Source organism: Monodelphis domestica, chromosome 3 (assembly GCF_027887165.1).
Source record: "Monodelphis domestica isolate mMonDom1 chromosome 3, mMonDom1.pri, whole genome shotgun sequence".
In the NCBI taxonomy this organism is placed as follows: Eukaryota; Metazoa; Chordata; class Mammalia; order Didelphimorphia; family Didelphidae; genus Monodelphis; species Monodelphis domestica.
In genome coordinates this window covers 76,590,497-76,616,864 of record NC_077229.1, presented here as the reverse complement: position 1 = coordinate 76,616,864, position 26,368 = coordinate 76,590,497, and the positions used below count along the sequence as shown (strand labels likewise).

Sequence of the window (26,368 nt, the reverse complement as noted above, 5' to 3'; positions counted from 1 at the left end):
TAGACTAATATAAATCTTGCAAAGAAAAAGACAAGCTATTCTTGATAGTAGTAACCATTTAGAAATTCAGAACATAACAAACTACCATGTTGCTTGGGCTGTGCAGACTTCCCAGAATGGAAGCAATCAGCAGTATGATATGGCAGGCCCCCAAAGCTAATGGCATCTTAAGCTACATCATGTCCTGTACTAAGGAGGAGATAGTCTGCTGACATCTTATATTCATGCTAGAAAGTTTCCAGAGGAGGTACCTAGGGTGGGAAGTGGTATTAAGCTCATACTCTGAGCACCAAGTGAAGCAACTGATGTGTATGACATAGAGAGGATTTTAGGGGAAACGTGATCACAATCTTCAAATTGTTAATATCTGTCTTACATAAAAGAAGCATTTAACCTGTTCTATTTGAACCCAGAGACAAGTGCTTGAACTAAAAGTTGAAATGAAGGAAACCTAATTTTGTTGAAAAGAAACCTTTCTAACAATTAGAAAACATCAAAAAGTAGAGTGAACTACCTCAGTAGATATAATGGTTTTTTTCTCACTAAAGGTCTTTAAGGGAAGGCCATGTCAGATATATTGTAGGGTAGATTTCTCTCTTAGATCTCTTCTAACTTGGAGATTCTGGGGGATAGTGGGTGTGGGCTCCAAAGTGGAAAAGTGTAGGGGAGTATCTTTGGCATCATACAGTCCTAGAGATTTACTCTTAACTAGGGCACAGAGCAAGTCTGTATGCAGAGAATGAGATTAGGCTGGTAAAATCTCACCAGATAAAGGGATTGATTATTCAGGAGGGAGCCTGGAGCAAGCCACTGAGGGATTTTGCATACAAGACATGGAAAGATCTCAGAATGAGTATGTAGGGCCCTAATAACATAGGATGAAAGAGGAGGTCAGAGGGTTCTTTTTGCAAAATTTGATTTGGAATTTAGTGTTTTAAAATTGTCTAAAGTATAATTTGTATGACTGATAATATTTTATTTGTCATTATCATAAATATTGACATCTCACACATTTTAAGAATTTATTGTTGACTCTTCTTTTGGTTCTAGAAATCCTCCAAACATAAGAAGAAAAAGCATAAGAAGGAGAAGGAAGAGAAGTCCAAGGACAAAAAGAAATCCAAAAAGAAAAAGCATCCAAGTGAAGATGAACAAGTGGAGGCTATACAAAATGGCACTCTTGATGACGAGCCCCTTCCGGTGAGGGGGTACTTGAGACTGCTTCATTGATCTTGCAGGAAGTTGGGAATGGGCATGAGTTTCCCTAGATGTTGGGGAATCAGTGTTGGACACTTATAATCAACCAGAACTTACCCAGCAGATTACCACAGTTGTAATCTGGTTTTGACTTGTGGAAAAGAAAGGACTTGGGCCTCTGCATATTTTATCCTCACAGAGAGTGTTGCAAGTCTAGCATCTGCTGAATTGTCTCTGCCAACTTCCATTTGTCTTGCAGAGATGGTCTGATTATTATAATGATAATTTGTACTTAGATAGTCTTTCCTTCACATAAATTCACATAAATAGGGCCAAGTTGTGCAGATATTATTTTCCTCCTATAATCAATGATGGCATTAAGACTCTAAAAGCTTGCATAACAATAAATGAAGGGGCCAGTAATCAAATGTAAGAACACGGATTCAAAACCAGAGCTTTCTCTTCTCTGTTCCCATGCCTCTGAGTAGCTTATGGTGGTTTTGTTAGCAAGTTTTCTAAAGTTCTGTGAATCAGCAATCAATAATTAGCATTTATTAAGCACCTACTATGTGATAGGATACAAATGAAACAAACCTTGCCCTTAAGGAGCTTACATTTCCAACAGGAAAGGCAGCTTATACATATATAGGTATATACAAAACAATTTATAAAGTAATCTTGAGTGGGAAGGCCCTAAGCTGGAGGATAAAAAAAGGCCTCCTACAAAGGGGTGCCCATGAGCTTAGTCCTGAAAGGAGATGAGGAGGGAACACATTTCCAACCAGGAGGAGTTATTATGGAAATAAGAGTTAGCCTGTTGTGTGTGGGGCAACACAAAGACTGGTTTGACCGGACCAGAGTGTGTAAAGGCAAGATGGTTTCATAAAGCCAGAAAGGCAAAAGGATCCAGGAAGCGAAGAGCTTTAAATGCTGAAAAGAATTTCTTTGTTCCTGGATGCAATCACTTTAGTTGGGGGTGATATTGTCAGACATGTAGTTGAGGAAAATCCCTTCATCTGCTATGTTAATTGGAATGGGCATAGGCATAAGACAAGGAAACCCAGTTATCAAAGTATTACAGGAGAAAGTTGATGAGAGTGAACTGAACTGGATTGGTGGTTGTATGAGGGGAGCAAAAGGGACATATTTAAGAGTTGTTGTGAATCAAAGGTAGTGTTCCTATTGAACCTCTTGATCTCAAGCTGGGATTCTTTCTAGATTCAAAACAGCCACATACTCAGGCTTCTTTTGTTTCCTAAGAGAAAAAATTAATTAATTAATTTCCTTTAATTGGATTGCGACATTCCTTTAATACATTTTGTATGCTTAGCATCTCCCAGGTCCATTCTTGGGGCTAAGTTGTGTTCATCACCTTGAACTTAGTGATTGATTATCTGCACAATTTGTTAGCAAGAGGAGAAGGCTCTCATTTTATTTAGTAACCAGATTTCTTTGCCTTTCATAACCTTTCTGTTCTGAAAATGTTTTATTTTCTTCTAGCCTATGTCCAGTTACTGCCTTCTAGCTGAAAATTCTTTTATTAAAATGGTGAGTAACCTGGTCTTGGGTGTACCAATATGACTTAGGGGAAATGATCTTATCTTAAAGCAGAGTGGGATTTTCCCTGCTGAAATCCATAAGCACTGCTCAAGATAAGCCACCAGTTCCTCAACCAGGGGATGTACTTATCTTCTCATTAAAAATCTCACAATGATAATATGTTGCTGTCAGCCAAAAAGAGAAAAAGTAAAAAAGTGACCAGATCACAAGTTCCTTATTGGTCTTCATATAGCTTCATCGTTTTTTTGTGAATGAAACCTAATTGTGATATTTAATTATCATTATTTTTCTCTGGAAATTGCATATTTTTTCTTTTCAGAGAACTTTTTTAGGGTCAGTGGACTATATTTGGACCAATGTACTTATTTCCAAGCTGTTCCTTTAATTGAATGAAATATAGAAAGTGACAATTGGCACACTTTTTTGATCAGAGTATAGAATATCCTCATATTTTTGCTATATTTCTAAAATGAATTTTTTTTATTTCAATACATTTTTTAAACCCTTTTCTTCCATCTTAGAATCAATATACTGTGTGTTGATTCCAAGGTAGAAGAGCAGTAAGGGTTAGACAATGGGGGTTAAGTGACTTGCCCAGGGTCACACAACTAGGCAGTATTAGAGGCCAGATTTGAACCCTGGACCTCTCATCGCTAGGCCTGGTGTTCTGTCCACTGAGCCACCTAGTTGTCCCTTATATTTTTAATTTACTTTATTTCCAATAAGTTTCACTGAAAATTTATAGGAACTAGATTAAATTTTGGAAAATACAACCAATACTTATACGAATCTGTTAGAATTTTTTCCCCTCATTTCTACTTATCTTACTTAAACCTTCATCCTGGATTTAGCAAGTACTAAAGACAGCTTAGACAGTGCCTTTCTTTGTTGGTTCTTTGCAGACATACGACATTCAAGGCAATCTCCAGAAGGATAGTCAGGTGACTGTGTCCGTTATTTTTGAGAACAAGAGTGGTAGTTTCCTAAAAAGCATGGAACTAAATGTGCTGGATTCATTGAACACCAAAATGGCTCGACCAGAAGGAGCCTCAGTGCACGATGGAGTCCCTGTGCCTTTCCAGCTGCCCCCTGGTAAGCATCCTGAAGCCAGGCTACAGCATCTCTTCTAGAGGGAGGTGGGACATTTCAGTTGTAACTGAGCAAAATCTTTGATCTTTCATTCCAATATAAATAACAATACATGGGAATCCTGGCTACTCATCGCATCAAAAGATGTCCCACTGAAAGGCATTTCATGATCCTGGAGTAATTGATGGTAGTCATTGCTGGGAGTAAAGTCCAAAGAGCCCACTGATGTCTAGCCAGGCTCCCAGTTATAACAGGATTTTCCTGTCTGACAACCCAACTCTCCCCCATAGCACCATTCCAAGACTTTTGTCCTTAGTCCTTAGCACAGTGCCTCACACAACAAGCACATAATGAGTACTTGTCAATTAGTTGATTGATTGATTGATTGATTGATTGATTAACCACGCATATGGTGATATCATGAATCAAGTACTCACATGAATCTAGAATAAACCTGTCACAGCATTATAGCCACATATGTTAATTGCATATATATAATTCATATTTTCAGTACTTTAAGGTTTACAGAGTACTTTCTCTCACAATAAGCTTCTGTGATAGGTTGTGTAAGTATTCTTATCCCCTTCTGATGAGGATCCTGAGGCTGAGAGATTAAGTGATTTCCTCATGGAAATATAATAAACATAGGAATCAAGGTTCAAACCCAGTTCTGCTGGCTCCAAGACCAGTACTTTCTCTAAATCTGCCAAATCAAGACTCAGCAGATTTGCTTTAGGTCAAGCAGTTATCCCCAAAATTAAGAATCAAAATTTTTCTCCCTCCATTTTTCAAGCAAAGAAAAACAAGTCAGAAGGCCAGCATTAGGTAAAAATCCAGATGAGGTTTTCTAGGGCCATACAGAAAGCTTATAGGATTTGAAGGTGGAAGAAAGTAGAAAAGTAATTCACTTCATTGTACAGATTAAGAAACTGAAGCCTAGTGAAGGGAAGTCATATGTACAGTGTCATATAGCTTATAAGTAGCCGAGCCAGAATTCAAACCAGCATCTTCTAATTCTAAAATGTGACAGTGATGCCCTATATAGAGGCCTCAGTCCTCTATTAAAAAAGTGCTATTTAAATTATCCTGATTGATTTGAATATGAAGTTAAGATTGATTATTGTGGTGAATGGTATTTCATTTTTTTGTGAATATCAGCAAATCATCATGCTTCATGAGTGGCATATTATATTTATCCCATGAAACAAAAGTGTATTAAAGAATCATCATGTGCAAATTTATGTGTCTGAAGAGTTTAAGAAAGGTCATCTTGTGATTTGTTACAGGCCCACCATTTTTCAAAACCATCATCTTCAAAATCTAATTTAAATAAAATTCAGGAACCCTGGAAAGAAAGAGAGAGACACACACACACACGCACATCACATGTCACACATTCACAGAGTAACAGTATCACAGGCCTAGAAAGGGCCTTTCATCTCATTTAGTACAGCCTGCTGATTTTGTAAGTGGGGAATCTGAAGCCCAAAAAGAGGAATTGGCTTACCCAGCTCCTCCCAGGCCATTAAAACAGAGTAAGGATCTATACCCAGGTCCTCCAACGCAAACCAGTTCTCTTCCTATTGCCCCATCATGAACTCTGTTGCCTCAGGAGTATTCCTGAAATATAGTCTGGTATTTCTTGAAAGTGCTAAAATACTACCCAAATATAGCCTATCATTTTGTTTAGATGTAACTAATGATGAATTCAATATCAACTAAGACTTGAGACACCTCATCTAGGCTCAGAATGTTAGTTTTCTAGTTCTCCATAAGATAGGTTTTGGGGGGCTGCCTCTTAAAAAACCAGCATCTCTTCTGTTCAGAATCATCTGATTTTTCTCTTCTTCACTAACACCTATAGTAAATCAAAAGCAGCTTTCTGATCTCAAAAAGAAGTGAGAATGGTATCTGTAGTGAAAATGAATCAAGGATGGGTTCAGACAAAGGTGAAGGTACTTCCTCCTTTCTGTCTCCTTTTTCCTTTAAGAAACTTAGTCTCTTGATAACCACATTCTGCAAAGAAAACTACATCATTAGTACATTCTCCCTTTCTCATCCTCCTGTGATTTTCATGCACCCTGCTTTTCTTGGCGTCTCATTTCTCTCTCCCTCACCCATCTCTTTCCATGTCAGGAATCTCTAATGAAGCCCAGTTTGTGTTTACTGTTCAGAGCATCATCATGGCACAGAAGCTAAAAGGGACGCTGTCCTTTATAGTCAAAGTAAGTGCAGCTTTAAACTATGTTTTTTGCATTGAGTCTGAACTATGTAGGCTTTTGAATTTGCATATAGAAAGCACTGCTTTAAAGGAATTTTCTGGAGCAGCGTTTCACCTGTCACATTTCACTTGCCAACTGCCAACTCCAAAGGGACCACCACCTTCAGAGCAATGTCCAAAGCCAGGTTGTTTGCACTTTTCATTATTCAATACTTGACTCTGCCTTAAGTTGAGTAGATCAGCTATAACTGGCTACCTGCCAGCAGGAGAGCCAGTGTGGAGCTGCTGGCTTCCTCTTTAAACCTGGCATCACTTGAGGCAAATGGGGGTCCCTCTTCTATTTTTTTTTTAAACCCTTACCTTCCATCTTGGAGTCAATACTGTGTATTGGTTCAAAAAGGCAGAAGAGTGGTAAGGGCTAAGCAATGGGGGTTAAGTGACTTGCCCAGGGTCACACAGCTGGGAAGTGTCTGAGGTCAGATTTGAACCCAGGACCTCTCATCTCTAGGCCTGGCTCTCAATCCACTGAGCTACCCAGCTGTCCCCAGGTCCCTCTTCTTAACATAAAAAAGAGGAAAATCTAAATATATCTATGTTTAAAGGAATCCAGCAGGCTTTAACCAGAGAAACGGTTCAAAATGAATTTCTTAAGGCACTATGATGATTTTACTTTCTAAAGCTATTTTGATTTTTAGTCACAACATAATTTTCAAAGTGAAGAACCCAGGGCATGAATTTAAAAAATACATTACTCGTCTTCTCTTTCCTCCGAGCTTCCCCTTTCCCCACCAATAACTTCAATACAGTCATGAGGCTGAGCCTGCCTATGTATGTCCAGTCCCATTGGACTATGGCCTCTTTCATTTGTGCAGGAGGCCTTGCCTAGAAAACATAACACCATGCCATAGAAATGATGCTGAAGCCTGGGGATCGTGGGGGGCGCTCCAGGGTCTCCCTTTTGCAGAGCCTCTGGCCTCCATTCATCTCATTTCCTTTGGCCTGTTGCAGAATGACGAAGGCTCCACCCATGAAAAGCTAGATTTCAAATTACACTTCAGCTGCACCTCATACTTGATCACCACACCTTGCTATAGGTAAGTGGGTAACAAGGGCAGCAGCTCCAACCTCCCTCACAATTTCTTGTTCTGCTACTCTCCAAGTAGACTTGTGCTTTGGCTGTCTATGTTCAGCTGAGCTTTGCCTGTGGATACCCTGATTGTTGCATGAACTGCCCAGTGTGCCTTGCTCTCCTCCAAACCCTTTCTTTCTCTAATTCATTTGTCTCCCTTTTTGTTTTGTTAAAGGAAACACAGTTGCTTTGGGTGGCATTCATTTCTTACTTTAAAATGCTATTTTGACCTAAAAAGAAAATATCACCCTCTCTAAAATTAGAATGAAAGTTTGTGACTTGCCAGCAAGAAACTGGAGCCAGTAATATCTCATATGGAACACTCGAGGATACCATCCAGCCTCCAAATCTGTTGTCTCCTTACCTTAGTAGTAAAAACATGAGTACTGTATTTTTTACATTTGATTCTGCTGCCCTTGATTCTTGCTATCATTCTTCTGTTTGGGGGGAAATTGATCATACACTATCGAGGAACCAAGAATGTCTACTCAGTGTAGTCTCTGGGTTGTCCTTCCCTTTCCACTTTATATTTTTGGGACAGTGATGCTTTTGCCAAGTTGCTGGAGTCTGGTGAGCTGAGCATGAATTCCATAAAAGTTGATGGAATTAGTATTTCTTTCCAACACCTACTGGCGAAGATTTGTTTTCACCATCACTTTTCAGGTAAATTTATTTATTTAATCTCTTTCACTAATTGTGCCTGAGAAATTTTTTAACCTCTCCCCACCAATATTTAATTTTTTAAAAAAGGTTCCCATTTAATAGCAGGTCATCCATCTGCCTTGCTCTTTTGGAATGTTTCTTGTTTATGGAAATGCAGAATTAGGACACATTGAGACACATTCTTTTAGTCAGAAAATTTGTATGACATAAGACCTTGTACTTAAACTAAGAATCATAGGTATAAGGAAAATCAAACATCGTCCAGGCCAATGCTCTCCTTCTGGTGAGAAACAGATTAAGTGACTTGTCTGATGATTTTTTCTTATATCAGTCTAAAATCTGCTTCTCCTTGACTTCTACTCATTGGTCCTTATTCTACCAAGTAGAGCTAAAAAGAACAAATTTAATTCCTTTTCTGCATAACAGATCTTCATATACTTATTTTATGTCTTCCCTCTAAGTCTTCCCCTCACCTCACAGTTTTTTTTTTCTCTCTAGGCTAAAGATCCCCACTTCTTTAAACTGATCTTTATGTGACAAGGTTACAATTGGGGAAAAAAACAGAATTTCACCTTGAAACAAGCTGATCCCTGATATAATACTTTTGGTCTGTCTTGAAATTAAATCCTGAGAGTTTACTCCAACCAAATAAAACATTGCCTTAGCACTTGATCCTGTATTTTTCATTTTAATATTTTTTTCCAATTACATGTAAAAAAACCTTTTAACCTTTGTTTTTTACAATTTGATTTCTAAATTCTCTTCTACCCACCTTCTCCTCCTCCCTCACTGAGAAGGCAAGCACTTTGAAAAAGATCTAATGTGATGTCATATAAAACATTTCCATATTAGTTATATTCTGAAAGAAACAGAGACCAAAAAGCCCAAGAAGAATAAAGTTAAAAAGCAGTTTGCTTCTACCTGCGTTCAGATTCTATCAGTTTTCTCTGGAGTTGGATAACATTTTTTTGTCATAAAGTTCTTCAGAATTGTCTTGGATCTTTGTATTGTTGAGAACATAGAAGTCATTATGCTTGTGTTTTTATCATCTGTCCTTTTTAGGTTTTTTGGGTGGAGTCTTTTATCTACCCACAATACCCAACTCTGGGTTCTCCATACCTCCCTAGTATACTATGTAAGTGACTAGTTTTTTAAAATAAATTTTTATTGATGACTTCTCTTTCTTACATTGTTATTCCAAGTATGCCTCCTCTTACCAGATAGTCATCCCATAGTGCAAGTAATTTTTTTAAGAATTAAAAAAAGTCAGCATAATTAGTCAATACATTGAAAAAAATCCAAAAATGCTTAAAGCATAGGAATATTCCATTACTTTTTTTTTTACCATAGTTTTATTTAGCCATTCCCCAAGTAATGGGCATCTACATTATTTCCAATTCTTTCCTTTGATAAAATGTACAAAAAGTAAATATTTTGGTGTATTTCTTCTTATCAGTGGCCTCTTTAGGATATAAGTCCAGTAATAGAGTCTCTGATATGAATCTGTGTAGACATTTTAGGCCCTATTTGCATAATTCCAAAATGCTTTACAAAATGATTATGCCATTTCATAGCTCCTTCAACAGTGTATTAATGTGCCTATCATTCCACATTCCATCCAGCACCAACTGTTGTCATTTTTGTCATTTTTTCTAATTTCAGGAGATAAAGTGAAACCTCAGTATTGTTTTGATTTGGATTTGTCTTATTAGTGATTTGGAGCATTTTTTCATGTGATTGTGAATTGTTTGCAGTTCTTTTGAGAACTACTTGTATTCTTAACCACTTATCTATTAGGGAATGACTATTAATCTTTTTACATATTTATTAATTGTTTATAAATCTTGGATATCAAATCCTTATTAGAGAAATTTGATACAAATATTTTCCCCATTCAACTCCTCATCACAATTAAAGTACCTAAGTACTTTAATTTTGTTTGTGCAGATTTTCAATTTCATATAATCAGTTATCTCCTTTTTATTTTGTAATTACCTGTATATGTTTTCATTCATTGACTATTTCTTCCTAAGATACCTTACAAATACCTAGAACTGAATTCATAGTGTGATCATTTATCCAAGTGAACACTGTTAAAATAAGAATCATCATTGTAGAATTTAAGGATATTAGCTGCAAAAAATAATTTCTTATCCTTGAAGCTATTTAAAAAAACATTTTATATATATATATATATAAGATTATGGTACAACTAGTTACCTATTATTTTCATTGATCTTTGGTGAATTACTGAAAAGAGGTAGGAAAAAGTTCAGATAGCATCTTTCTGATTTCCATGACTTATTTAATAACCTTATTTAATTTAATGTAATAAACTGATTTAATAACCTTATCATGCCCGCACTGTTAAAAACATTGGTATTATATTGGACCCTTTTCCTCTCTGACTCCAGCTACATCCTGTCACCAAGTCCCATTGATTCTTTATTCAGTGTTTCTACTGCCTCATTTCTGGTTCACTTTAGTCACTTTTTTTTTTTGGTTAGGTAGAATTTATTTTTTTAAGTAAAAATGGCATGAAGAAAGTTTCCATAAACATAGGAAAACACAAAAAAGCATTGTATATTAAACCATAAATGCCTTACTTTTAGAAAAAAGCACGCACATATTCAACACATTATTTTTTTTTTAATTTGGTCAATTTCAAACATTATTCCTTGGTTACAAAAATCATATTCTATTCCTCCTTCCCCTCCCCTGCCCTTCCCGTAGCCAACATGCAATTCCACGCACAATTACATGTGACCTTGTTCAGAACTTATTTCCATGCTGTTGATGTTTGCACTAGGATGTTCATTTAGGGTCTATATCCCCATTCATATCCCCCTTGACCCATGTAATCAAGCAGTTGTTTTTCTTTGGTGTTTCTACTCCCACCGTTTTTCCTACAGCTACTTCTTAATTCATCTTCCTACTTGCCCTTTTTCTTGCTGCTCTCCATTTCTGACTCATCATCCTTTAATCATGGCAGGGCCTTGTTCATACATCTTCTATGACTGTGAACAGTTGACATATCTCGGCTTTGTCTCCACACTCTGGCTCCTTCCTGTCTTCTCCAGCTTTGACTCCCCTTATTTCTTTACACAAAGTTCTCCACTATAGCTAAGGAGGATATTCTGCTTACCATCTTCCACACGTACCTGGAGCTTTCTAGGCTTCTTACCTCTGTTTGCATTATAGACTAGTATAGTAGGGGGAACACTAGATTTGGAATCTGAAAAGCTGAATTCAGATCCTAGCCCTTGTGACACACCAACCATATTACCTTAGGCAAGTCCTTCCACCTCTCTTCTCTATAAAATGACAGAATTAGTCTTAAGTGATTATAAAGTCTTTTCATCTCAAACAACATCCTTCCTCCCCATATCTCTAATTTCTGCGTACCAAAATCCTACTCAGTTTTCAAGGACCATTTCAGATTCATATTCTAATCAGAACATCATTTGCCACCTTACACTTTTTGGTATATGTGCCTTTTATCACCTCTGAGATTAGATTGAGGGCAGGGATTATGTTTTAGCCATTTGAGTACCACTGAAGTCCCAATCTATTGTTTGAATTAAGGAAGAAATAGAAACAGTGATTCTAGGAAGAGCTATAGGCAGCCCAGTCAAGGCCTCTGTATAAGACTTGAAAATTATGTAACTCTCACCAAGATTTGAAAATTGTTTGCCTTTGTGTTACCACCCATCTGAAGCTTTTTCCCTTTGCTATAACACAGGTGATTTATTTCCTTACAGAACTTGGGAATAGGATATTTTCCTCATTAAAAATGTGCATCTATGTAAAATAATACTGTCTTATGTTCAAAGGGGCTACTAGCCTTTCCTCCAGTGGTGAGGATTGATGCTTAAATCTCTCATTCTTGGTGTTATCTAATTATACATTGAAGTATCCCATATCTCCATCATTGCTCTTAAGAAAGTTTAGCATTTTTCTTATGTTCACCAGAGCTCAAGTTCCAGCTAAAGATTTTTCATTATAAGTGTAATAATAATAATAGCATTTATATATGCTTTAAGATTTACAAAATGCTTTAAAAATATGATCTCATTTGATTCTCACAACAACCCTGTGAGATAGGCCTATTATGACCCCCATTTTGCAGATGACAAAACTGAGGCAGAGATTAAGTGACTTGTCCAAACTCACATAGCTAATAAGTATCTGGGGGCAAATTTGAACTCATTTCTTCTGACTCCAACTCCAGTTCTCTATTCACTGTGCCATCTTGAAAAACATGTAAATTCTTATTTTCTAATGGAATCTAGAAGCTGTTTCCAGCCCTCACTTTGGGACCTGGACTTGTAGTGCTCATAGTGCTTCTGAATTGGATACTGAGTCTCCCCACCCCATCTTCTCTTAATATTGAGAATTATAGAAAGACCGCCTATCTAGAAATTTAGAGTGTTGTTTGATGAAGTTGACCATGGGAACTGTTTAATGTGTTGTAGTTGTGGAACGAGTTGATTCCTGTGCTTCCATGTACAGCCGTTCTATCCAAGGACATCACGTCTGCCTGTTGGTGAAGAAGGTGAGGTTCCCTTTCTTGGGAAGAGGGTAAGAGAGGTGTAGCTGGTCTAAAGCTGGAAAAGAGAAGTAATCCCTTGGACCTTGGGAGGATCCCCTTGCTTTTTGTGGCAGACCTGCAAGGTGCCCATGATGGACCAGGCCCTCCTTCCCAGACCTGAGCAGTCTGAGTATAGGTGTGCCCAGAGTAAGGGCCCAATACTTAGAAAGTCCACAATGCCTCATGCTCTGGTATTTTACTGAGGCCTTTCTTCCCATCAACCCCAGGAGGCCCCGAGTGGCTCTGCACACTTGAGATATGGTGGCTTACAACTTTTCTTTTCCTTTGCAGGGAGAAAATTCTGTATCGGTGGATGGGAAATGCAGTGATTCCACCCTACTCAGCAATTTGTTAGATGAAATGAGAGAAACATTGGCAAATTGTTGAATGGCCCCTTATATCCCGCCTCTGCAGAAGGCGCACCAAGGACAGCTTGCAAGTGTTACATTTCTCCCTTGTCCGCATGTACTAGACTGGGCACATGCTTTTAATTTAATGTCACAATCGCCTGCATTTAGACATCCCAAGGATGTAGGTCATATTGGTTTCTTTTATTTTAAAATTTTTTCACTTTGAACCTTTTTACCAATTGTAGCAATAACCCTTTCAGCCTCAAAACTTTTCGAAATCTAAAACTGCCCAGAGTCTGTATCCAGCTGTTTTCCATAGTCTAGTTATATCTGTCCCCCATGATTTTTGGGTGCTAGAACCCCTAACTAGCCACAGAGGGGCCCCTATGGCAGTAGCTGTGTCAGTAGATTCTTAAGAAGGGAACTTAAGACAAGACTGAAGAATTTCCCTTCAGGGCAGTAAGGAGTATGCATGTAACAGGCTAGCATGCAGACAGGATTCTCCCTGAACCCTTTGCTGTACACATATTTGATCCTGATTTTTGAGTAATTGGAGGTTCGGTAGGGGTGCCAGGGAGTGGAGGAGGAAGCAAGGGGAGAGAAAGTTCAGCTGACTTGGACTTCTCTTCTACTTTGGAGCAAAGCCTAGGGGCTGAAAAGAGTTAAATTTCCTTTTTTTCCCCTCCCCCATTCATCTCAAAATCTGTACCATTATATATTCCCTCTGGTGATTTCTTGCTGATGTGCTTCTGTAAAATCCACCAAAACCTCACATCATTGAAAGATAGAATGTAATAGCAAAGGAACTGGAAGTCCAAAAGGATGTATGGGTGTAGGTGTGTGCAGAGGTGTGGGCGTGTCTGTCTGGGTGTTGGGGTGTGTGTGTGTGTGTGTGTGTGTGTGTGTGTGTGTGTGTGTGTGTGTGTGTGTCCTTGACAGGAAAACCTCTTGTCACATGAGGTTGACAAGTACTATTTTAAAACTCCAAACCTTCTCCCCAGTCTGGAAGTTTTCATTTGCCCCCAAATGCAGTGCATAAATGATGTAATTGGGGTTCACTTTCCCCCTGTTCCTCATAACTTCTGCCACAATACTGATTTTTCATCGTAGAGTGGCTAGTAAAAACCCAGTGAGGTCCCAGAAATCTCAGCTATTGATCCCTTTCTTGCCAAAAGGGAACTGCCTAGGGAAGAAAGGGCTCAGGTTTGGGTTTAGAGTATGCCACTACAGAGACAGGAAGAATATTAGTGGTACTACATGTGACAATGGGAAGTAATCAAATAGAATCATTGATAGCAAAAAGGGATTGATTGTTCTTGCTCTTGATGATGACCCTGTCATACTCTTCAGTCTTGTTTCAGGGGAGGGTGTGGAATTTTGAGATTCTATGCCAATTTTAGGAGTGTAATTTAGAGCCCTTTCCTCTCATTTCATTACTGGAACTGTGGTTTTTACATGGTGCAACTGCAGCTGTCAAAAGGGTGTCCAGAAAGACAAGAAAGGGACAAACTCAGGTTGTTTGCACTTAAATGTTCTTGGTAATATATGAAATGCCATTCCAGAGGCTCAAGTATTACCAACCACCTTCCAGGTGGAAATTGTGAGGCCAGTGAGCCCATGTAGTAACTTCTCCAAGGTGTATATGCTGTGAAGGGAAGCCCAGGGTATCATCAGTGTATGCACAAAGAGGGAAGTCCTAGGCTTCTTTGCAATAAGCTCCCGGCATGAAATTGTGTATCTGCAAGGAGTTCTGCCTTAGCAGCATTAAGGAGATGGTGTTGGGATCTAAGAAGCATTATTTGTTGTCTGATTGCACTTGTCTATGCCAGGAATTGGTGGGCAACAGTTCAGTCAGCTGGTAAAGTGTCATTTTGGTTTGGGACAACCAGCTTGTGTTAAAGACTGAACATGTTACAAACTATCATCAAAGATAATGGTCCTTAAAGAATGGAAATTCACATTTTCTTTTTCATGGATAAAAAACTGTCACTTTAGCATGTAGAGTATTCTCTATTACAGAATCCTGTGCAGTGATTCTAGAATTTTGAGACTGTATGATGTGTTATATTAAAGAATTTATTTGCTATCAACATTCCCTTACAAAGAAAAGAAAAACATACCACAAGCTGCTGTAATGATTTTGTGTCAAGATGATCCAATAAAATTTCAAAACAGAAGTTTATACTTGATGTGTCCTCTCTAGATTTCATAGACCAGCACTTTATATTCTTCCCAAAGGGTTGTAGAATCAAAGAATTTTAGAGTTGGAATGAACCATAACAGCCTCTTGTCCAGCCCATGGCAGACAAAAAAATCTCCCCTACTATAAATCTGATACATGATCTTCCAGGTTCTGTTAATTGACCTGCAGTAAGATGGGACACTTAGCCCCAAGAGTTAGCCTTTACAAACCAGCCCAACACAGTTATAGTTACCACCAGTCCCCTCCCATTCTCCCCATCTTCCATACAAATCTCCTTGCCCTGGGAGCAGTCAAAGAGCATTAGAATTAGGAGACTTGGACCCTAAGATCATAAAATTATAAAATGAACGAGACCTTAAAGACAATGTAGGCCAACCTTTTTATTTTGCAGAAAGGGAAATTGAGGTCCAAAAATATTTGATATTTGCTTAAGTTCTCACAGATAGGAAGTAACCAACATGAATTTTTGAACCCCTTTCTGTCTCTCAGTGTGGTATTTTTTCCACCTTACTACATGGCTTCCCTATCTTGACTCTTCCAGTAGCTATGCAACTGCAGTCAAATCGCCTGACCCATTGGAGCCTTAATTTCCTTATGTTTATAATAGAATACTGGCTTGACATCATGGAAATTGTCATATCTCTCTCAATCTCTCTCTCTCTCTCTCTCTCTCTCTCTCTCTCTCTCTCTCTCTCTCTCTCTGTCACACACATGGCTTTTTTTCTTCAAGAAGCAGCTAAATGTTTCCTTAATGCCTCATTATTAGGAGTGTAAGCGTAAATTTTAGGGCTGTGATTTAATCTAAATTTAATTGGTCTCCAGGGAATATCCCAAATAAAATACCCAAGTCAGTTTGGAAATTTTATGGTGGTTTAATTAATATAGAGGGAAGGAATTAAGAAGAGAGAGGGTATAGGATTTCTCCAGCCTAGCCTGTGCCAGGGGGAGTTCAAAGACCTCCGCCACGAGGTCTTCTCAGAAGATTAGGGGCTTCCTAAGAAGATAGTGTTTTGGAAATTAAAGGAGAAAGGAATCAGCCTAAACTCTGAGAGAGCTCAGAGAAGATGCCTCACCTGAACTAGTTTACTAAACTTCTCCCTGTTACTATCAAGGACTCTCAGTACCAAACCCGGACAATAGCTGCCGCCATGCCAAGATGCTCCGCATGCTGCCTCCAGTCACCTCTCCGCACAAAGAGGCCGGAGAGAGGAAGTGACACCGAATATATAGACCGTTTTTATATCACTTTCCTGTATCTCACATGTACCAATGGTAGCTTAAGCTTGACTTAGGACAACCCAGGGGTCTGTCAGTTGTTTCTGATTTGTCATTTGCTAGCACATGTTTGTTGTCATAGGCCATCCTCCTCAACACTTAACCCTTAAGTAGGGATGTAGACATTCCTGTTTTGTTAGACTAAGCAGGGTGGAGTAAATCTAAAATTCACATGAGGAGGAAGGATGGGAAGAACAGAAGTTAGTAAGGCCCATTAAGATTTTCATTTCAGAGATGTCAAAGCAAATGTCTCTCCTCTTCCCTTACCCTCTTCCAATTGGTTCTTCTCCCTCTCTTCCATCTTCACCTGAACTTCCTTCCTTTGCTTTAGATTTAGAAGATATTATGACCTTTCTTCTTGTCAAGTCTTATGAACTTCTTTGTGATTTCATCCCATCCTTGCCTCTTCTATCATTTCTCTTTCAGATCTTGTCATTGCTCCCTCCAAAACTTCCTCAGTCTGACCTTTTAAGCCCTTCACAGCATGGCTTCTTTCCATTCTTTATACTTCACTCCCCTTCACATATACTGATCCAGAGATACTTGCTGTTCCTTGCATGGGAAACTCCTATCTCCTGACTTGGTGCCTTTGCATTAGTCAGATCTCCATATTAGGAAAACTTTCCCTCCTCATCTTGATCTCTTGCTGTCCATCCAGACATAGTTCAAATTTCACTTTCTATAAAGGATTTTCCCCAATTCCCTCTACCTGTTTGTATGTTCCCTCTGAAATTCCCTCTCATTTACATTGTGCATAATTGTTGGCATGCTCTCTCTCTCATTAGAACATGAGCTCCTTAAGAGCAGAGACTTTCCCTTCATAAACTGGCCCCCTCCTATCTTTACAGTCTTCTCACATATTGTTCTCCTGTATACTATGGGATCTAGTAAGACAACTCCTTGCTCTTCCTCATACAAACACTTCATTTCCAGACTCATATCTGAATATTTTCTTTGGCTGTACCTCATGCCTAAAATGTTCTCCCTCATTTCCTCCTCTTGGTCTTTTTGGCTTCCTTCATGTGCCACGTTAAATCTCACATTCTACAAGAAATCTTTCCTAATTCTTATTACCTGTGCCCCCCTGTTGATAATCTCCAATTTATTCTGTATATATTTCATTTGCACATAATTGTTTGCATTAGACTATGAATTCCAGAAAAGGAACTGCCTTATGCTTTTCTTTGTGACCCTAGCACTTAGCACAGTACCTGGTACATTGTGGATGCTTAATAAATAATTACTCATTGACTAATTTTTCAATGCCCCCCCCCCCCAGCAACTCCCTAAGACTACTGTGTTAAGGTAGGTGCCAACTTACATTGAGCAAGAAAGATCCTTGCCAGGTGGAACGTCTTAAAACTTAATTTTAGTTAAAACACAAAAAATAACCATAAAAATAGGAGGGATATGTTTTTTGCCTTTCACAATTGATGACCCTAATGTTGACCATTTTAAGATTTTACTTGGTTCTCATCATTGTCCCTGACCCTTTCTCTTGGTTTTCCTACCTGTGTCTGCCCCGGCTAGATCCTTTTCTCTCCCAACTGCTTAGCCCAGATGTCTACCAAGACGCCATCCCAAGCTCTCCTTTTTCTCTACACAAATATCCCTATTTGAAGATCTAGACTCTACGTTCAGTTATCATCTCTATAATGATGACTCACAAATCACTGTCTCTCCGATTTCTTAACTGCATTGCCACATCTTCAAGCTCTTCACCAGACATCTCCACCTGAATACGCCATTGTCACCTCAAATTCATTATGTCCAAAGTGGAACTCATCATCTCCCCTAGCCAGACCTTTCTCTGAAATTCCTCATTTCTGATAAGAATATATGGTTGACATGTCATCTGTTTTATGCAAATTGGGATGGCCCTCTTTTGAGAAGGAAGGGATCACATCTTGATTTTACTTGTGTGACCTTGGACTAGTCACAACCTCAGCCTCAGTTTCTCTGAGCTTCTTACCAGTCCATAAGTCTGTGAGGCCACCAATGGTATGCACTTAGCCTAATAGTCTTGAGCTAAAATTTTTGTTTTGACTTCCTTGCCTGATGAGGCCTAAAAGGCCCAGCCAACAGGGAGTTGGTCTTAATGAGGCTCCCATTTCCTCTCTGAGATGCTTTTCTGGCCCCAGTTTGTGGATCGATGTGAATGTGGAAGAAGTAGTATTTTATCTCTATTAGCATCCTTTTTAACCTTAGGAATTGTGCCTTTTATCCATTATTATTAGTAAGCTTATTTTTACTTCTTTTTATGAATGACTCATTTTCATGAGTGTCTTAATACACTCTAATCTCAAGCCTGGCACCCTTGGTTTCCAACTTTGGAGTCATCCTTGACGCATCCCTCTCATTTACACCCTTTCTTCCCACATATAAAACTTATTAAAGTTGCCAAATCCTGTTGATTGGCCCTGTATAACATCCCCTGCATCTGCCTCCTCCATTCTAATCACTTTCATACACATGCCATAAATATACATAATATATAAATGACCATCTGAGGAGAGAACTAGTAAGTTCAGGAAAGGCTTTCTGTGGGGTATGGCATATGAGCAAGCCTTGAAAGAAGCTAGGAATTCAAAGAAGCCCAATTTGAGGGAGTAGTGCATTCCAGGGATGGAAGTATGGGGGCAGGAGATGGAGATGTGTTCAGGGAGCACCTCTCATCTTACTGATATGGAATCCGAGACCCATAAAAGGGAGATGACTTGTTCATAGCCAGAAAGATCGTAAGAAGCAAAACATGGGATTTCAGCCCAGCTCCTCTGATTTCAGTCTCTACTATACCAAAGCTGCTTTTCCTGCCTTCAGATTCATTTTTAAATCCTTCTACAGCACCAGATCCTGCATTATCTTGAAAGGGAATAATGCCAAATAAATTAGTTGTGAAGGGTTTTTGATGCCACACTGAGGAGATGCTGCAGACCCTACAGGGACAGGGTTCCCCTGGAGAAAGTTGGGTGTCCTTTAATATAGGGATTTGGAAGAAAATTGCTTGGACTTTCAAGGAGATCAAATACCTATGTTACAGGACTGCATGGAGAAATTATACCTAGACAGAGATTTTATCTGGTCTCCAGGTGGATGGCTCTGTGCCTGAAGGAATCGACAGTTTTCACCACAGGTTGATTTCTCACCTGAAGGGGGAGTGAATTACAGTTGCCCTATGGTCCTTAATACCTGTATGAAGAGTTACAAGTTTTTACAGATACTTATAGCTTAGTCATTTTCTTTATTACCTTTAGGTTAAGGAAGGCCATTTGAAACATCAAGGCAGGCCCTTTATGAGACCTAGGCAAGAAATAACCTTTGGAAAGCATTGTATAATGTTCTTTTGCGGTGAAGATGGGATTAACTCTCCCCTGCCCTTTTTTAGATTTAATCATCAAAAGTGTATACACCCCATTTATCCTTAAGTGGGGGAGGTCTGTGACCCATATGTGTGAAAGTGGGTGACGAATCAGAACCCACTGACTGCCCCCTAGGCAGTCCTAAACAAAACTATAGCTATAGTTGGCCCACGTAAAAGTGGAAGGAAGGCAAAGAATGGTCTTTAAAAGTGGCAAGAACTTCCTGTGAATGGTTCTTACACCTTCAACTTGACCCTGGAAGAGCTGCAGCTGAGGACCTTGGACTGTTTTCCTATTTTCCCTTAGAAGTACCACATGGGTGAGTGAAAAAGACTGACTCCATTCCCTAGCTTTCCAAGTACATTCCCCCCGCCCTTTTTAAAATTAATTTATTTAATCAATTTAGAACATTATTCCTTGGTTACAAGAATCATATTATTTCCCTCCCTCCCCTCTCCCCACCCTTCCCGTAGCTGATGCGCAATTCCACTGGGTTTTACATGTGTCCTTAATCAGAACTTTTTTCCATGTTGTTGGTGTTTGCATTAGGGTGTTCATTTATTCATTTTATTTTTTAATTTTATTTGGTCAATTTCAAACATTATTCCTTGGTTACAAAATCATATTCTATTCCTCCCTTCCCCCCCACCCCTCCCGTAGCCAATGAGCAATTCCATTGGGTTTTACATGTGTCATTGATCAAGATCTATTTCCATATTATTAATATTTACACTAGAGTGATCGTTTAGAGTCTACATCCCCAATCATCCCCATCGACCCATGTGATCAAGCAGTTGTTTTTCTTCTGTGTTTCTACTCCCAAAATTCTTCCTCTGGATGTGGATAGTGTTCTTTCTTGTAGATCCCTCCAAGTTGTTCAGGATCACTGCATTGCCACTAATGGAGAAGTCCATTACATTCAATTGTACCACAATGTATCAGTCTCTGTGTACAATGTTTTCCTGGTTCTGCTCCTTTCACTCTGCATCAATTCCTGGAGGTTGTTCCAGTCTCCATGGAATTCCTCCACTTTATTATTCCTTTGAGCACAATAGTATTCCATCACCAACAGATACCACAATTTGTTCAGCATTCCCCAAATGAAGGGCATCCCCTCATTTTCCAATTTTTTGCCACCACAAAGAGCACAGCTAAGAATATTCTTGTACATGTATTTTTCCTTATTATCTCAGAGAGGCCCCTTTTTGTAAATAAATTATCATAAAAAATCATTTGGAATTGAGTAATAATTCCTGGTGACCACACTCTTACAAATTTAGTTCAGTTCTTTTATATTTACCCCTTACATTCTGACCCTTATATTGCTAAATCTGCATAACTATATTTAGGGGGTAATTATGTAAGTTTTGGACAGTATTAGTTTTGTGCTACATGAACTCTTCTGAGATTCTTTAATATAAAGGACCAGAGAAGGCATTCAGAAAGGACAGGCCTTCCTGGGACCCTGTGAATTGTTCTGGATTGGAGATATGGACAATGAGTTCAAAACATACTCCAATCAATTTGCTGAGGTCATCACACTTTTAATGAGATAAAAAATGTAATTAGGGGAAAATAGAGCCAAGATGGCAGAGTATCAGAAAGACATACGGAAAGCTCCCTATCAAAATTCCTTCAAATAGAAAATGTACCGGACTGAATGTTGAGTAAAATCCCTCCAAAATGTAAAGGGAGGATTTTTTTTTTTCCAGCCCATGTCAGCATAGGAAAAAAACCTAGGACCTTACTGGGTCACCACAAACAGGCCAAGTTTGGTACCCACTGCCCAATTCCAAGTCAGATCCAGAGTGGTCTTGGGAGGGGACCTGGACCAAGGGGTAGCATTCTAGAATAAGGAGCAATTATGAGTCTTGCATGATGTTCTGAACAAAGAACAAATTCAGAAAGAAGTAGAAACAGTGCTGAGTATCCTGAAACAGAATGGCATTTCAGTTCTGGCTTTTAGCCTAGTCTGAAGTCTGCAAAGGAATAACCAGGACAGGAATACTAGCCCAAAGGGAAACCTGCAGTTCTTTCATTTGGGGCCAGAATAGCTTCCCAGCTGGCTAATAGTGCAGGAATCAAATAGTAGTTTGCTATTGCTCAGATCCAAACACAGGTTAAGAATTCACAGAGTTCAGATCAGGTTGGCAGCAATCTGATTTTGCCCTAGATCAAACTACTTTGGGAGCACAGAAGACTTGCAGATTCTAAGCCTGAGCTTTTCCTGAGATACCAGAATAACACAATACTCAATACTATAAGGAAGAGCAACAAACAAGACCAGAAATTCCTTCTAGAAGTGCACAGAGCCTGGCCCTAATATCCAGTCCATAGTCAAGAAGTAGACTGGAGAGGGCAGAGCCAAGATGGTGGCATAGTAGCAGGAAAATCTCGGAGGTGTTTTGAATTTCCTTCCAAACTGATAATTATAAAGCATCTCAAAAGGACAGAATTCAAAGCAGGGCAAACAAAGAGGCTCTTCCACTGGACACAGCAGCAAGAGGGGGTTTCCAAGTTATAAGGGGGCAAAACTGCACAAGGAAAAGCACAGCCTGACCACCCCCTCCCCACCCCCCATCTACCACACCAGAGTCAGAGTCAGAGCCAGCACCAGGGCAATCTCTGAATTCTAGGCAACTGGCTACACTTAGGGAAAAGCACCTCAGTCTTACCCCTGGAGGCTGCTCCAGGTCCTGATAGTGAGATTTCAAAGCTTAAAAGGGCCAGACTCACTCTCGGGCTATAGGGGAAGCAGCAGGGACAGGGAAGATAGCTTCAGGGCAAAACACTGCAAAGTGTGGTGTACCACAGACTTACTGAAATCCCAGGCTCTGGAGGTAACGTTCAGAGCTCCAGAACTTGGGCCTCACAAGGCTGCAGGCAGAGGCAGCAGCAGCAACATCAGCAGAAGTTACAGGGAAGATAACCTTAGGGCAAAACACCTTGAAGCCTGCTACATTTATTGAAAACAAACAAACAAACAAACATTGCAGACCTACCCCTGGAAATACCAGACTCTGGAGGTGAGGGTTAGTGCTCTATAGTACCAGGCTAGCTCAGGCCTCTGACAGAGAAGGGAAGACAGCCCCAAGGCAAAGCCTTGTGAGACAGAAGCAAGAAATCAAGCCTTCCCCAATTGACATGAATAAACGGTTTTCAAAGAAATCAAAATTATTAATAATCACATGAAAAAGTGTTTTAAATCCCTTCTGATTGGAGAAATGAAAATCAAAACAACTCTAAGGTTCATCATACCTAGCAGATTGGCCAATATAACAGTAAAGGATAATAATAAATGTTGAAGTGGATGTGAAAAAATTGGGACACTAATGCATTGCTGGTGGAGTTGTGAACTGATCCAACCATTCTGGAAGACAATTTGGAATTATGCCCAAAGGGCTTTAAAAGGATGCCTGCCCTTTGATACAGCAATACCTCTACTAGGTTTGTACCCTAAAGAGATAATTTTAAAAAGGTTGTACAAAAATATTTATAGCCATACTCCGTGTGGTGGCAAAAAATTGGAAAATGAAGGGATGTTCCTCAATTGGGAAATGGCTCAACAAATTGTGGTATATGATGATGATGAAATACTATTGTGTTGTAAGGAATGATGAACTGGAGGATTTCTACATGAATGGAGTTATTTTCTTCTGTGTTAGTAATTTAAGTGTCCTTTTTATGATGAAAAAAAAATGTTTGCTTATATTTCTAGTCTACTACTTTTCTTTTAATTAAAAAAAAATCTATTTTTTCCATGTTTACATGCTTCATTTTCTCTCTCCCCTCTTCCATCCCCCTTCCCAGAGCCAACAAGCAATTCTACTGGGTTATACAAATGTTATCACTTGATACCTATTTCCACATTATTCATTTTTGAAATAGAGCAATCTTTTAATACCAAAACCCCAAATCATATACCCATATAAACAAGTGATAAGTCATATTTTTTTCCTACATTTCTACTCCCACAGTTCTTTCTCTTGATGTAGATAGCACACATAGACAGTGAAGAGACAACATATCAAAATTTATGGGATACCACCAAAGCAGTACTCAGAGGAAAATGTATATCCCTGAATACTTATATCAATAAAATAGAGAAAAAGTCAATCACTAAATTGGGCATGCAACTAAAAAGCTAGAAAAAGAACAAATTAAAAATCCCCAATTAAAGAGTAAGTTGTAAATCCTAAAAATCAAGGGAGAATTTAATAAAATTGAAGGTAAAAGAACTATTGAACTAATAAGACTAGGAGTTGTTTCTATGAAGAAACAAATAAAATAGAGCATTGGTTAATTTGATTAAAAAAGGAAAAAAAGAGAATCAAGTTACCAGTATCTAAAAAGGAAAAGGGTGATTTCACCTCTAATGAAGAGGAAATTAAAGTGCTGTTATCATATATAATTAAACTTAATGTATAGTATAGTATAGTAGTAGTCTCTCGGTAACCGAGGATGACGATTATCTTTTGTGCGTTTTCATCTATGGTGTATAGATGAGTGCACAAAGACACTTGTGTGTGAAGGAGATTTAAGTGGAAAAGTCGATGCACAGAGACAGTCCCACTCTCTCGGCGTTGGAAGTCTGGGTCCAGTGACATGAAAAATCATTACCCCTGGAGACTTCCTCAGCTGCATTGGATGGCCGTGTTGTCCTTTGTGCTCCAACACACCCATAGCACTCCACAGTGCTTTGCTGCGTCGCCATCTCAGCCATTGAACCTTCTTATTGGTTTCTTCCGTCTGTTCAGCTAAAGCAGTGTTCACATGCTGGATGAGCAAAGCCCTGGTTCACCAGGGGTTGACGACCCGATGGCTACCCTCACAAGGTTTAGCCGGCCTGTCGAAGCCGTTGCCTGGGGTGTGGCTGCTGCCGCATGCTAGCAGCTACTGGGAGCCACAAGTGAGAGCTGGGTGTCAGGTGGGGGTCAGAGGCTGGAGAGCTGCCCTAAGAGGGCACAACAAGCCCTCCATACCAGAGATACTACCCCTCCCTGAGCACCCCATACACTCCAAACTTAATGTAATTAATATGTAATATATTAATACACATAATATGTTAATATAATATATAAGTTGTATGTAATTAAATTAGGAGCTATTTGCCCAATTATATGACAGTAAATATGATAATATAGATGAAATGGATGAATATTTACAAAAATATTAATTGTTTAGATTAACAAAAGAAGGAGAATACTTAAATAATTCCATATCAGAAAAGGAAATTGAACAAACCATCAATAAACTCCCCATGAAAAATGTCTAGGGCCAAATGGATTCACAAATGAATTCTATCAAACACTTAAAGAACAATTAATTCTAATACTATGCAAAGTATTTGGCAAAATAAGCAAAGAAGGAGTCCTACCATATTCTTTTTTTCTTTTTTCTTTTTTTTTTAAACCCTTACCTTCCTTCTTGGAATCAATACTGTGTATTGGCTCCAAGGCAGAAGAGTGGTAAGGGCTGGGCAATGGGTGTCTAGTGACTTGCCCAGGGTCACACAGCTGGGAAGTGTCTGAGGCCAAATTTGAACCTAGGACCTCCCTTCTTTAGGGCTGGTTCCCACTCCACTAAGCAACCCAGCTGCCCCCCCCCCATATTCTTTTTTATGACACAAATATTGTGGTGATACCTTAGCTAGGAAGACCAAAAACAGAGATAGAGCAATTTCCCTAATAAGCATTGATGCAAAAATCTAAAATAAAATACTAGCAAAGATATAACAATATGTCACAAGAATTATTCACTATGACCAGGTGAGATTTATACCAGGAATGCAAGGCTGGTTTAATATTAAGAAAACTAACAGCATAATTGACCATATCAATATGATTATCTCAATAGATGCAAAAAAAAAGCCTTTGACAAAATACAACACCCATTCGTATTAAAAATACTAGAAAGCATAGGAATAAAAGGTCCTTTCCTTAAAATAAATAATATTTATTTAAAACCATCAGCAAGTGTCATCTGCAATGGGGATAAGTTAGAAGCCTTCCCAATAAGATCAGAGTGAAGCAAGGATCCCCATTATCACCACTATTATTTAATATTGTACTAGAAATGCAGTTGTAGCAATTAGAGAAGAAAAAGAAATAGAAGGAATTGAAGTAGGCAATAAGGGAATTAAACTATCACCCTTTCTGGATATGATGGCAGGATACAAAATAAATCCACATAAATCGTCAGCATTTTTATATATTTTCAACAAAACTCATCAGCAAAAGTTAGAGAAACTCCATTTAAAATCACTCTAGACAATATAAAATACTTGAGAATATATTTGCCAAGATAAATGCAGGAATTATGCGGACACAATTTCACACAAATAAAATTAGATCTAAATAATTGGAAAAACATTAATTGTTCATGAGTTAGCCAGATTCATATAATAAAAATGACAATCATACCTAAATTAATTTACTTATTCAGTGCCATACCAATCAAACTACCAAAAAACTTTTTTATACAACTAGAAAAAATAATAGCAAAATTTATCTAGAAGATCAAAAAGTAAAGCCGTGAAGGATGATAGTCTAGCAGTATCAGATTTTAAACTGTATTTATAAAGCAGTAATCATCAAAATAATCTGATATTGGCTAAGAAATAGCAGAGTGGATCAATAGAATAGATTATGGGGAAATGACCTCAGGAATCCAGTGTTTGATAAATCCGAAGATCCCAGCTTTGGGATAAGAACTCAGTATTTGACAAAAAA

General features: G+C 38.7%; 1 protein-coding gene across 2 annotated transcripts in view; it reads left to right on the top strand.

Moving 5' to 3' along the window:
* The window catches only part of AP3D1 (adaptor related protein complex 3 subunit delta 1), a 170,876-nt gene extending 155,899 nt beyond the window's left edge, over nt 1–14,977 (top strand). For both annotated transcript variants that reach the window (XM_007489313.3, XM_056820692.1), the window contains 8 exons: nt 1,051–1,200; nt 2,698–2,745; nt 3,660–3,849; nt 5,983–6,071; nt 7,076–7,161; nt 7,738–7,859; nt 12,335–12,414; nt 12,742–14,977. In XM_007489313.3, the coding sequence (XP_007489375.2) occupies nt 1,051–1,200; nt 2,698–2,745; nt 3,660–3,849; nt 5,983–6,071; nt 7,076–7,161; nt 7,738–7,859; nt 12,335–12,414; nt 12,742–12,837 (861 nt within the window). In that variant the 3' untranslated portion in view covers nt 12,838–14,977. The remainder of the gene's footprint in view (nt 1–1,050; nt 1,201–2,697; nt 2,746–3,659; nt 3,850–5,982; nt 6,072–7,075; nt 7,162–7,737; nt 7,860–12,334; nt 12,415–12,741) is intronic.
* Nucleotides 14,978–26,368: the final 11,391 nt, after the last annotated feature.